This window comes from Lissotriton helveticus, chromosome 12 (assembly GCF_964261635.1).
Source record: "Lissotriton helveticus chromosome 12, aLisHel1.1, whole genome shotgun sequence".
In the NCBI taxonomy this organism is placed as follows: domain Eukaryota; kingdom Metazoa; phylum Chordata; class Amphibia; order Caudata; family Salamandridae; genus Lissotriton; species Lissotriton helveticus.
Window position 1 is genome coordinate 910,156,669 of NC_136073.1, and position 13,508 is coordinate 910,170,176.

The window sequence follows — 13,508 nt, forward strand, 5'->3', positions numbered from 1 at the left end:
AGTGTTTTTACACATGCAAGCATAGCAGACTCTCTTTCCACAGTTCCTACAGACTACATCGCATGCAAAACAATTAGTACTATTAAACAAGTGGTTAAGGCTAAACATTTGCTCCTGGAATCTTTATCTTGAACCTTCCCCTTAGTCTGTGTGGGTTCTTTAATGCTTTTTTTGCTGTCTTCACTTATCTCCTTCCCTACAATGGCTTTAGACACTCTCTCCACCATTGTAGGAGGTGTGCTCCTCATCTCCTTGACTCAACAGGAGGTGCTTTTTATTCCTTCCATTATGTCTGCTGCCTCCTTCGATTATGGATTCTTAGTCAAGAGTGTTTCCTTAGTATAAACCCTTGTGTCATTAGTATAACGCTCAAGCTGATCCTTTATAAGTAAGTCTGACAGGTTACCAAATTTGCATGTTCCCACTAAACTTTTCAGGGATGCTATATAATTGCGCGCTTTCTCAGATTTTGTTTGAACTCTAGAAAATAACTTGTGTCTCTCCATGACAACATTGATGCGTGGACCAAAGTGCTGTTCTAACATTTTAAGGGTCATATCCTAAATATCTCTTGGTTGGCCCTTGTCATGGCCAAGTCCAATTTCATTCAGACTTTCATATATATTGCAATAAAAGTCCCTGTTTCCTGCCTCTGAGAGCTTTTTATTCCCTAAGGGAAGTAGATATGAGTCAAAAAGTTTTTTCCACTTCTTCCAGGGTAGAAGTGGCTTACCACAGTCTGATAAAAACTGTGGAGGCTGTGATATGCCTGTTACGACCATGTTAACCTGTAAGTAAGTACAAACAGTAAACTAAAATAAAAGATCAAAAGAATTAGCTAAAATAAAAACTCAAATACCAGGCTAAAATATTAACTCCTCAAGTAACAAAGTAAAATAAAACTCTGCACATAATAGACTAACATAATAATTTAAAATAAAAATACTGGAGCTAGGCGATGTTGGAAGTCACCAGAAATCCACAAGCATCCAGAATATTGATGCGACATTCAGTTAAATTACTGGGCATCTCAAGCAGCAGCCTCAGTAGGATGCGTCCCGCCCACATGACCTGGAATCCTCCCCAAGGTACACACTGTGGTTCTCTCACGTCAGGAATTACTTGAAAGCACCCCCAGGTATGTGCTTGAGAAGGAGATAATGTCCTGCGTGTGACCTGCTCCCATTAAAGAATCCGAGGCGCGCGAGAGCAGCACGCAGTTGGCGTAACTGTCATTGTGGTGAATTAATAAAAAATTTCACTGAACCTACTAACAAGTCAGCTAAACCGCATAACTATCAGGATACTCATGGTGTCCACACAACTTCAATAGGAACTCTTGAAAATGATTGAAGGTTGGTATTGGAAATGCTGAAAGAGGCCGAGTTCAAATGAAGCTTCTGAGGGGTGCTGGTGGACGTCTTGCCCCTCACAGGTAACTTGTTATCAATGTTAAGAAGTTCTTCTGAGGCCACAAGAAGTCTATATCAACTTTATTCCACCAACGTGTAGCACAACCTGCTCAGCTCTTTGTCCTTTAACCAACTTTCTACTCAGTGCTCTGTTATCACCAGGGTAGAATCATGACTGCACATGAAATGTAAGTGAGCCATGATTCTTTGACAAAGAAAGTTACAACATTGAGCTTCTGCACAGAAGAATGCGTGCATAAACTCTACCAGCATCATTGAACAGAATATCCACCCCTTTGAACAGATGAGGTGCTACCTAATCTACAATATATTATCCTACAGGTGTCTTCTCCAAACTGTTAGATGTTTGACAGATTACCCCAATAATGAAAAAGCCTAACTTGACCCCAGTCTTAATTAATGACCCAACTTGTCTTCCTTCAGTAGACACTACTATTCCTAATTGAACGTCATTTAGTCTAATTCTCAAAGTGGTGCTCGTCTCTGCAAACCTGGCTTAGCTTGTTCATCCCAGGCAACGCGCTTCTTACACCAACCCTGGAGGTTGCAAGTTTTTTCACCCCCTCCCTCCATCAACCGGACCTCCTTCTACCTTATACATAACATCATAGGCAGTGTTTGCGGTTATCACCTCTGAACTAACTTCAAGGTATAGTTGCTCCAATTGTAAAGCGTTTTAATAACACCAGGTGCAGTTGTGTTATATAAACAAATCCACATAAATACACAAATCTTCTGTCATGTTTTGGTTTGCAGCTGTGTTGTTAGGTCACTTTAGTGTTGAAATGTTGGCTTGAGCGCTCTTTGGTGAGGCTTCCAGGAGCTGGAGTGGTCATCAGGGAATGCTGTGTGCTATCCATTATGTTCTGGGAATAACTCCTCTGCTGTTCTCTTGATCATTGCTCTGCCTGTGTTTATGGACATAACATCTTCTCTCTAACTTCAAACCTATGTAAAACCATAGAGACCTGCATCTCCGACCAACTAATCAGTTTCAGTTATCTAATCAGTTGCAGCGCCTTGAGACCCTCATGGGAGATTAGCGCGCTTTATAAACCCCCTGATTGAATGAGTTATATTGTTTAAAGTCATAGCCAGGAATATAAATGACAAGAAATACCTCACAAGTATATACCTAAAATACTTTAGTAAAAAAAAGAATAAACGTGCTGAATTCAATCACCAATCTACATTACAAATTGATCATAATAGTTTATCCACTATGGTCTGCTCTCCTGAGACCAAATTTATTGGATCATACTTGCATTCTGTATCCCTTTTTGAAGTTTCACAGATATTTTAGCATCTATATTTAAGTTGGATTATACCCAAGTGCTACTATTACCTTGAGCAGTGACGAGGTGAGCCTCACCGTGCCTATTATCCAGAACATGTTGAAATTTAGTGAGAAATTTAATGAAGCGACAATTCAGAATCAGATCACCATGATTTAAACAAGCAATAATGGCCTTATCAATCAATCAATCTTTTATAAAACGCACTATATACCTGTGAGGGTCTCAAGGTGCCTGGGGGGAGGGGAGGGGAGGCGCTACTGATCGAACAGCCAGGTCTTGAGTATCCTCCTGAAGGTCAGCAGGTCTTGGGTCTGTCATAGGCTCAGTGGGAGGGTGTTCCATGTCTTGGCGGCGAGCTGGGAGAAGGATCTCCCGCCTGTGGTTGTTCTTTGGATGGGCGGGACGGTGGCGAGTGAGAGGTCGGCGGAGCGTAGCTGGCGGTTGGGGATGTAGAAGGAGAGCCGTCTGTTGAGGTAAGCTGGGCCAGTCTTGTGGAGTGTCTTGTGTGCGTGGGTGAGGAGCTTGAAGGATATCCTCATGTTGACGGGGAGCCAGTGCAGGTTTCTCAGGTGGGGGTGTTGTGGCCGTGGCATGGTAGGTTGAGGATCAGTCGTGCCGAGGCGTTTTGGATGCGTTGTAGTCGTTTGAAAAGCTTAGTCGGGCCTCCCGCGTAGAGGGTGTTTCCGTAGTCGAGTCTGCTGCTGACGAGGGCCTGGGTGACTGTCTTTCCTGTATCTGTCGGGATCCATCTGTAGATCTTGCGGAGCATGCGGTGGTTGTTAAAGCAGGAGGAGGAGACGGCGTTGACTTGCTTGGTCATTAAGAGCGTTGAGTCGAGGATGATTCTCAGGTTGCGTGCATGGTCGGTGGGTGTCAGGGCTGCCCCTAGTGCCGTCAGCCACCAGGAGTTGTCCCAGGCTGAAGGGTTGGAGCCACGGATGAGGACCTCCGTGCATGCAGGTTCAAATACCTCTTGAATTGAAGACCTTTTTCAATACGTCTTGCATTGATCCCAGTGCTGGGACGCCCCTTTGCCGGGGCAGCTATGCGCTACATATATAACCGCAAAGCATAGCATAGAATAGCATTCCTTTAAGTACAGGAAAATAATGACCAGTGGAAGAAGGTCTTCTTTTGGCGCCCCACAAAGACGACGGCTCAGACAAGCTTTTAAGATTCCAGAAAATGTGTCACTGGCACAGATTCATTTAGAATTTGGACTCACAAAGCAAACAATAGCCAGATAATGTGCCTTCATATGAGCTGGTATAGATTGAAGCATTCAACTAAAATCCCCCTTAATAAAATACTCTGGTCAACAATAGCTCTTCCGCAATGCCTTTTAAATCTTTCTTGGAAAGTTCTATACTTATAATGCAAGCACAAGCTTTATGGAATCAGTTACTACCTCATTAAATCTTTTAAAAAGTTCTAAACAAATGCATGAACAAATGCTAGATGCTTAAAAGGAAATCTGTGTGATAGGCTTGTAGGCTCTACCTGACTAAAGTCAATGTGGAGGGGGTGCTTGAGAAGTAAGCAGTAGGAGGATAAAAAGTAGGAGAATAAGGGCCAAATTCTGGACTACTAGAAGGGCTAGGATGACCAGAGCCACGAGGACCACAACATGAAGGACAAGGCCCAGGGAAACCTAATCTAATAGGACCGGGGTCACCAAAGCCGGAGGGGACCAGGAACAAATAGACGATGAGGAACAGGACAATGAAGAGCAGCGCAGGGAAACTGGGACCAGGGTATGACGGATCAGGTGGGCCAGGAGGATGTGGAACAGGGGGATATGAACCCAGCTGACAAGGGCCCGAAGAAACACAGGGGCTTATTTATGGGCCCTTGCGTCACTTTTGCGCCGCTGGTGCGTCACTTTTTGTGACGCACCAGCGGTGTAAAAACTGCACCTTGTTGCGCCATATTTACAAAGTGACACATCTAGGTAGATGCATCACTTTGTAAACCCCTGCGCCACATTATACCTGTCCAGAAAAAAAAGGGAGTGACCCACCAACCAAGGGACTGGGTATTGATATAATCAACAAAGGAAAGGGCCCCTTGGAGAATATTTTAGTGATAATGTACTAATTCAAACACCCTTCAATCACACTAGTGTCAGAGATCAGAATGCTCCTAAACCATACATGACAAAACCAAAATTAAAATTATTATATGAAAAACGAAATAATACAAGATCTATTAAAAATGTATTGTACAATTATAACATCAAATATTTAAAAGTGCATAAAATCACAATATTAAAAAGAATATATACTCATAAACATACTTGATATACCAATAAAGTATACATAAGAGACAAAAGAGAAAGTGAATCATTTAGAAAACATCTTGAATTAATAATCCGATTTGAATCAATACATTCGGTGCCAATAATATCAGCTGATAGCACCATTAATAGTTCCTCTGATTTAATGTTGGGTTATATGCGTCGACGCGTTTCGGTGTTGACTTGTGACTTGATATGCATCACCTTTTTCAAGACGAGATAATACGTTGTCTCTTATTCAAGTTATATTAACTCCTAAAATAGAGGTACTCCGACCAAAACTTGATATGGGTCCCCACTAAACTGTCCCTGTATCGGACTCTGTATAAATCAGTATGCGTGTTAAATCTGTGAATTCTTCCAAACGACTGGCCTCAGGGAATTAACTTCCTGTGTTGTATAGCCCTTTATTGTATAACTTGCCAAGACAATAAGATTAATTTATTTAAAAGTCTTGGATCCTTTATTCAATGGTTGCTCATCTTGATCAAATGCGTCGAGGTTCAAATTATTCAACCGCCGTGGGCAGGCAATTGTTTTGATTGCCTGCTAGGTGGAACTCGGGCCTCATATGGTGGCGGTGTCATATCAGAATGCCTGGCGGAGAAGGCTTTTCCATGGCTGCGATGTCGCATGGAAAGACATACGGGAATTGCTTTGAGGTGCGTTGCAGGCCCCTGAGGGGTGGGGGGCTGCACTTGGTACCCCCCTACATTGGCATGCACAAGGTGGCATGCACTGAGCGGTGCCTGTCACGTTGTGCATGCCAATGCACAACATGCACATTTAACCTTGTGACGGGTGCTGCTTACAGCACCGCCCGCCACAATGTTAAATGTGCAGGATGCAACCGCCAGGGTGGCCACCGCATCCTAATGGGCACAGCAAGACCGCCGCACCTCTGGAGGCGGTCCCGTTCACCGTTACGGCCGCCATCGTAATGGGCCCCTATATGCCTCTATGTTACTTGGGTATGCTTTCATTTCTGATTTTTGCTTTGACAAATCTTTGTTTTAAGGTATTTTAGACAGATTTTTTTATTGAACTGAACCTGAATGTTTAATTGCAGAATTCTGCAGACAAGGAGGTGTTCTCATAACATAGCGCCTTTTGGTAATCCCTTATGTGGCCCGTGTACATTCCCAGGGCTCTTTGAATTAGAGTGAGTACATAGCTTTAGAAGAGTAAACAGCTTTAACTAGTTTTACTAAGGTTCCTCTCATCCTTATCATTAGTTACATCTACAGGTAAATCCAAAGGAATAGGAGCATTTGTAAAGCACGAGGCAGCTTCGTAAAAGGGCCTCCCAAGATACTATGGGGCCCATTAGGATGATGGGCGGACTTAGTCCGCACGCCATCTCATCGTGGAAAGGGGCCGCCCGCCATAAGGGCGGGGGTCCCGTGGGGGTAATTAGGATGCGCCCGCCACAGTGGCGGGCGCATCCTGTATGTTTACCATTGCGGCGGGCGGTGCTCAAAGCACCGCCCGCCGCCATGGTAAAATTACATGTGGTGCATTTCAAAGCACAATGTGACAGGCACCGCGCGGTGCCTGCCACGTTCTTCTTTGAAATGCAGGGTGGTACCATAGGTACCCCGCATGTGCAACCCTCACCCCCCGGGAATCCCTGGGGGGCCGCAACAGGCCCCCGCAGGTAGCCTCCGCATGCCTTTCTGTGGCGGCAATGCCGCCACGGAAAGGCATTGGAAAATGCCCATTGTGATATGGCTGGCGGTGTCTAATAGACACCGCCACCATATAGAACGCTTTTCCGGTCTTTCCATCTGCTGCGTACCCCCCAGCCATGATAATATGGTGGGGGGTCATTCCGACACGGATGGCGGTGGCTACCGACGGCCTGGCGGGGGCGATCCGCCCCCCATCCTAATGGACCCCTATGTCTTGGACCTGGGTGTAATGGAGAGGCTGTCTGTGCCATGGCTGTCAAAATGACTTGGAAACATTAAAAAATTTGGGATCTTTAAACCTATAAGTTAGTGCCTGCAGCTAGGCCAGTTTTAGCAAGAAGAGCCGCATGTCCCAAAATCACAAGGGTTGTGACCAGAAAAGTACTTATTATTATGTGCTTTTTATAAGTTGGAAATTTCTTTAGACTAGTAAAAGGATTTTTGTGAATGTTACTGAAATGCAAATAGCAGGGGTTATGAAAGGCGTTTTTTCCTTCCCTTTCCAATTCAAAAAGGAGTTTATTGATATGTTGTGAGTGCAATTGCTGTCCCAAACCATCGCAGAGCTAACAACCCCCAAGCTGGGATGGCAACTCATTTCCAAGCGGGCTCCCTTAGCACAGGATGATGGAAGCCTGGAGGGTGGGCGGTAAATTTCCAAAAACTGCTGGCCAAATAGTGCAGAATCTCTACTATTTAGACAGGAATCGAGTAAGTAGTGATGTTTTTCTGCTATTTGCAAGGCCAATGGTCAAATACTAAATACTTTGAACTATTTAGCCAGTGGCCAAGAAAACAGTAGAAAAAATTCACTATTTACCCCGGGTAAATAGATGCTACTTTCTTCAAATGAATCAGTACTGAAGTTCATTTCTAAGCTGAAACCTTCCTTTTATCACGTTATTTTCAGCTCTGCCTCAGGAACACTGCTTGTGCTACCAGGGGTGCTGTGACGACGGCTGGGTTCAGCACCGGGACTCGTGTTACAAGCCTTTCATCGGCCCGGTCAACTGGAAAGACGGAGAGGTAATTCAGTTCACAGTCATTTAATGGAAAACTGGAAAGGTTATAATTAGAGAAAGGGTGGTGAGGGCATTAATGACCCATAATGACCAGCAATGGCCAGTGGACTGAATGTGGGCGCAGCCTTATATTCCATCTCCTGGTCGTTCAACCTACATTGAACGCGTGTGGATGTCAGTCCAGTTGTGATCCACAGTTTCAGAGCACATCTTGTGATGACAAAAGCATCCCTTCCTAGGCTCCTCTGTGTCTTTTTACCACTGGAAGCAAGTCTGAGAAGGGTAAGGAGTGCATTGAAGCAATGAAAACCAGAGCAACAGAGTAATAAATGAAGAGCAACAAAGGCAAAAGGAAAGGGGATCATGAAGGAATAAACCAGTTTTATAGGAATATGGGATGTAAATGTAAATGTGTGTATACTTGTAAAGCGCACTGCCGCCCCATCTCGGGGCATCCTGGCGCTGTATACCGCTGTGGAACCCTTCCTGGCTTTCCCTGTGAGATGCCCCCTCCTGGGCACCGTCAAGGTGGAGGCCAGGCATCCTAGCGCTGCTGGGGCCGTTGTGGAGATTAAGCAAGCTATTGCCCAGAGGTGCAGAGTGGGACTCCATGATTGGAATAGGCACCGAGGCGAGAATTATGGAGTCCACGGACATTGAGCCCAAGACCCGCCGAGGCGGGAATTGAACCCTGGTCCTGGGTCTGACCTCTGCTTTAGGGTCTGCCGCTTCTAACCAGTGAGCCACAACTTCTCCACTAGATCTGATGATAACTTAGGACAGGGAGGTGATTCAGTCCATGATGTGTGTCCTGCCTTTTTACAATGATGACTCAACAGGGCTGAAGACGGCTGAAATGCCAGAAACCGGTCCTCGGAAGCTTGTTTCCGGTCCAGGGAAGGCATGGCTTGGCAGTTCGGGCTGGACTGTTCCCATGAGGCACAGGGTCAGACTGATTTGCATATAGCCATGTCTGAACTGGGGTGGGCTAAAGAACGGTGATGAATTAAACCCAGATCAGTTGACTGGGGGTGATTGTTTGTATTGTCAACGCTCCGTCCATCATTTCCTTTGGTTTTTCAACTGGGTTTACAGCACTGACACGTTTCTACACCTGATCCAACAGGATTTACAGCAATGAGAAGTACAGTCCTGTTTTTACCACTTCTCAGGATGCTCTTCACAGCTTGTGAAAGTATATTTTCAATTGTTGGACCAGAGGCCCCTCTATTCTGCCACTCTGGGTCAGAGTAGGGCACCGCACAGTAATATACCATCCAAGAGGGAGGCTGTGGGGTTTTTGTTAGACATGCCTGAGCTGCCACATCATTTGAATACATTAGTACCTAAAAGTAAAAGCAGGGTTCAGTGAGGGATCCTGGACTCTTTCTTCATATCTAGGCAGAGCCAGCAAGGCCTTACTCAGTGAAAAGTACACACGGCACACACAAAGTGACCTCAAAACTAGATTACAGGTATGACATTCTCAAAACATCATTTATAAAAAATAAAAAAAACTACTCATTCATTTGACACAAAAAATAGACAAATATCATAGGATGTATGTCGTTACTACGCATGCTTTTACAACGCATGCCTTTACCACGCAACTTTTACAGCGCAAGTCGTTACAACAACTTGCGTTGGGGGGCGCTGGATAGTGAATAGTTTAATTTACTATTCCAACTCCAGTCGCCGTGGATAGTAGGGAAGGTTTTGGATAGTAAATTAAACTATTCCCTATCGTACAGCGCCCCCCAACGCAAGTCGTTGTAACGACTTGCGTTGTAAAAGTTGCATGGTAAAGGTAGTGCATGGTAAAAATTGCGTTGTAAACGCTGTTTACCAATATCCTATGTTTCAGTGATATTCAAAAGGAATCTTGGGATTTTTTTTCATGAAAGACACTTTTTGGAATTAAAACAGTAACCTCTTTACTGCCCTGCCCTCATATCGCCTTACTAAGACCAGATACTTTCTGGCATTTTTGGCGCTGCCTCAGTCTTGAAATTCAGAGGTATCATCAAAAAGCAATGGGTTTTGTGGTGGAACGCCCCCTGCACCACCCATTGCACGCCCCTTTGCCGCAGAGGACTACAGCGGAAAAGCGCATATTTACCAGGTGGCGTTAAGCCACATTAAGTAAATATGGGAAATGGCGCTACGCCACAGGAGCCTCAGAAAAAGTGACGCTCCAGTGGCAAAAGGGGCTTGTAAATATGCACCCTGGGCTGCTCCTGGGTCTCTCGTCTTCCTGTGGGCTCTGTGGCTCTAACAGAAACCTTTAGAGTCAGAGATTCAAAGGGAATCAGGGAGAGTCTTCAGTCCATCCCAGGCAGACAGGAGTTATTCTTTTTCTTGTCGTCTTGGAGTCGAACAGCTCTCTAACTTGCTAGTGATGGTTGAGGTGCCTTATAAGTTTTCCAATTTACGCTCAGATTAATAATCTAAGCAAATTATATCAAAATTCCAAAGCCATCTTCAGCTGCCTTTCAACAGTCTGATATTATTACTATGACTTCTGGTTGGAAACATACACACTAGGCCACACCACACATCTCATAACAAATAAACTTAATTAAAAAATATAAACACTCAAACATTTGTACATATACATACATTGACTTAATTACATTTTATTACCTATTATCTTTATTTATTTTATAAACTTATTAAATTATATAAAAATAAAATATATACATATATCACTAATTTTAAATAAAATAAAACATCCTATAATTAATTAATACATTAAACTATAAAAAAAACATACAATTCTCAACACAATAATTACTTAGCAGGGAAAATGTTGGATAGCGGAGGGGTCAAAATTACTATTCCCACTCTAGTGAGTGCAAAAGCAAGGAAAATGTTTGATAGCGGAGGGGTAAAAATTACTATTCCCACTCCAGTGAGGGCAACAGTAGGGAAAATGTTGGATAACGGAGGGGTAAAAATTACTATTCCCACTCCAGTAAGTGCAACAGTAGGGAAAGTGTTGGATAGCAGAGGGGTAAAAATGACTATTCCCACTCCAGTGAGTGAAAAACAGGGAAAGTGTTGGATAGTGGAGGGGTAAAAATTACTATTCCCACTCCAGTGAGTCTTAACAGTAGGGAAAGTGTTTGATAGCAGAGGGGTAAAAATGACTATTCCCACTCCAGTGAGTGAAAAACAGGGAAAGTGTTGGATAGTGGAGGGGTAAAAATTACTATTCCCACTCCAGTGAGTCTTAACAGTAGGGAAAGTGTTTGATAGCGGAGGGGTAAAAATGACTATTCCCACTCCAGTGAGTGCAAAGTAGGGAAAGTGTTTGGTAGCGGAGGGGTAAAAATTACTATTCCCACTCCAGTGAGTCTTAACAGTAGGGAAAGTGTTTGATAGCGGAGGGGTAAAAATTACTATTCCCACTCCAGTGAGGGCAACAGTAGGGAAAATGTTGGATAACGGAGGGGTAAAAATTACTATTCCCACTCCAGTAAGTGCAACAGTAGGGAAAGTGTTGGATAGCAGAGGGGTAAAAATGACTATTCTCACTCCAGTGAATGAAAAACAGGGAAAGTGTTCGATAGTGGAGGGGTAAAAATTACTATTCCCACTCCAGTGAGTGCAAAGTAGGGAAAGTGTTTGGTAGCGGAGGGGTAAAAGTTACTATTCCCACTCCAGTAAGTCTTAACAGTAGGGAAAGTGTTTGATAGCGGAGGGGTAAAAATTACTATTCCCACTCCAGTGAGGGCAACAGTAGGGAAAATGTTGGATAACGGAGGGGTAAAAATTACTATTCCCACTCCAGTAAGTGCAACAGTAGGGAAAGTGTTTGATAGCGGAGGGGTAAAAATTACTATTCCCACTCCAGTGAGTGCAAAGTAGGGAAAGTGTTTGATAGCGGAGGGGTAAAAATTACTATTCCCACTCCAGTGAGTCTTAACAGTAGGGAAAGTGTTTGATAGCGGAGGGGTAAAAATTACTATTCCCACTTCAGTGAGGGCAACAGTGGGGAAAGTGTTGGATAGTGGAGGGGTATAAATTACTATTCCCACTCCAGTGAGCGAAAAGTAGGGAAAGTGTTGGATAGCGGAGGGGTAAAAATTACTATTCCCACTCCAGCGAGTTCAACAGTAGGGAAAGTGCTGGATACTACACCAATAAAAAAAATCAACATTTTTAATACATTTTATTTCCATTATTAACATAAATATTATTGAAATTTAAATATATTATTATTAAAAAAGATAATAAACATTCATTAATTATACATTGTTTAACACTATAATATCCACAAAACACACCTAAAATTATTTACACACTTATATTTATTAATTACTAATTAATTATGCAAATGAATTAATAAACAATTAATAATTCATCAATAAAAAATACATTACTTCCCATCATTTACACCTATAAACACCACAACACACACCTAAAGTGAATTTAACAATTACCATAATTAATTAATAAGTAATTAATTTAAATTATTTAAAAAACAAATTATCAAACACTTATTAATAAATTAATGTTCACATTTAACTCTATAACATCACAATTATACAGTTATTAATAAATATAAATGATTGAATAAATGTAATATAATTAAATTACTTCCCACCCTATTCCCCTATAATCCCACTACCCGCTACGGAACTTAAAACGCAAAATTCAATAAAAAAATAATTAACTACTATAAATAATAAATACAATCTATATAATGAAATTACTTCCCACCCTATTCCCCTATAAACCCACAACCCGCTACGGAACTAAAAATGCAAAATTGTATTTAAAAAGAAAATATTAACTACTGAAATGTTAACACATATACAAAAAATACAAACAATTCTCTTACAAAATACTAAAATACATAACATTAATAATAAATTGATATTTTTAGCAACTATATTTCTGTAAATGATATTTAACACTTTGATATTTTTGCAATCGATATTACTTACCTAACAATCTATATTCTTGATAACAATATATTTTCCATTGATATTTTGACCTCGATATTTCTGTATATCAATATTTATACATCGATATTCTAGCTCTGCACCATCTGGGGGATTTGGCCGGGCTGTAGAATCAAACTTCCTCTGATATTGGTGTCCCAAATCAGCGGTCATTTCTTTGTCTATTCAGCCTTTTCATTAATGTTGTGCCATTCTGTTTCTGGCAGAGGCTGTCAAATCTAAGGATACCCTTTGTCCTGGGAAATCTCAGCTCTGTGACCTATTTACAGATTTTTTACTTCTCTTCTAGCAGAAACAAAGGTGTGAGAGTCTCTAATTGAGGCTTTTCTGGTGGAAGGTCAGCCAGGCAGAAGTTGCCAGACAACAGGGAGTACATTGGATCCTGGGTGACAGTTATCTAATACCTTAAAAATAATCATTATTGTGATGCATCAATCAAAATAAACTATGTGGACCAATGCTTTTATTTTAAATAGTTGTCCATTTCTAAGCCAAATAAAAAAAAAAGTATAGTTTAAAATTCTGCAGACTTTACCACTGTACCAAGCTGTTGAAGTTTCAAACTGTAAGGTTGTAGTTAGCCCCTGTTCCCCCTTCAAACATGCACGTGAGACCCAATTGTGTTTTTTAACATCACCTGCTGGAGTTTGCTTATTCAACTTGTTCTACCTAGCGCACCTAGGGGCATATTACCAAGGAAGGGCATAGGCGAATATCGCCGCGTTAGCGGCCGTTTTCGGCCGCTAAGCGGCGATAATTCTATCGCCCTATTCACAAGCTGTCGCTAACAGCAGTTAG

General features: G+C 42.4%; 1 protein-coding gene across 1 annotated transcript in view; it reads left to right on the plus strand.

The window, feature by feature from the left end:
- LOC144798201 (struthiocalcin-1-like) overlaps positions 1–13,508 on the plus strand; it is a 128,360-nt gene that overhangs the window by 86,434 nt on the left and 28,418 nt on the right. Inside the window, exon 2 of the mRNA XM_078668948.1 lies at positions 7,629–7,744. Coding sequence (XP_078525074.1) covers positions 7,629–7,744 — 116 coding nt within the window. The remainder of the gene's footprint in view (positions 1–7,628; positions 7,745–13,508) is intronic.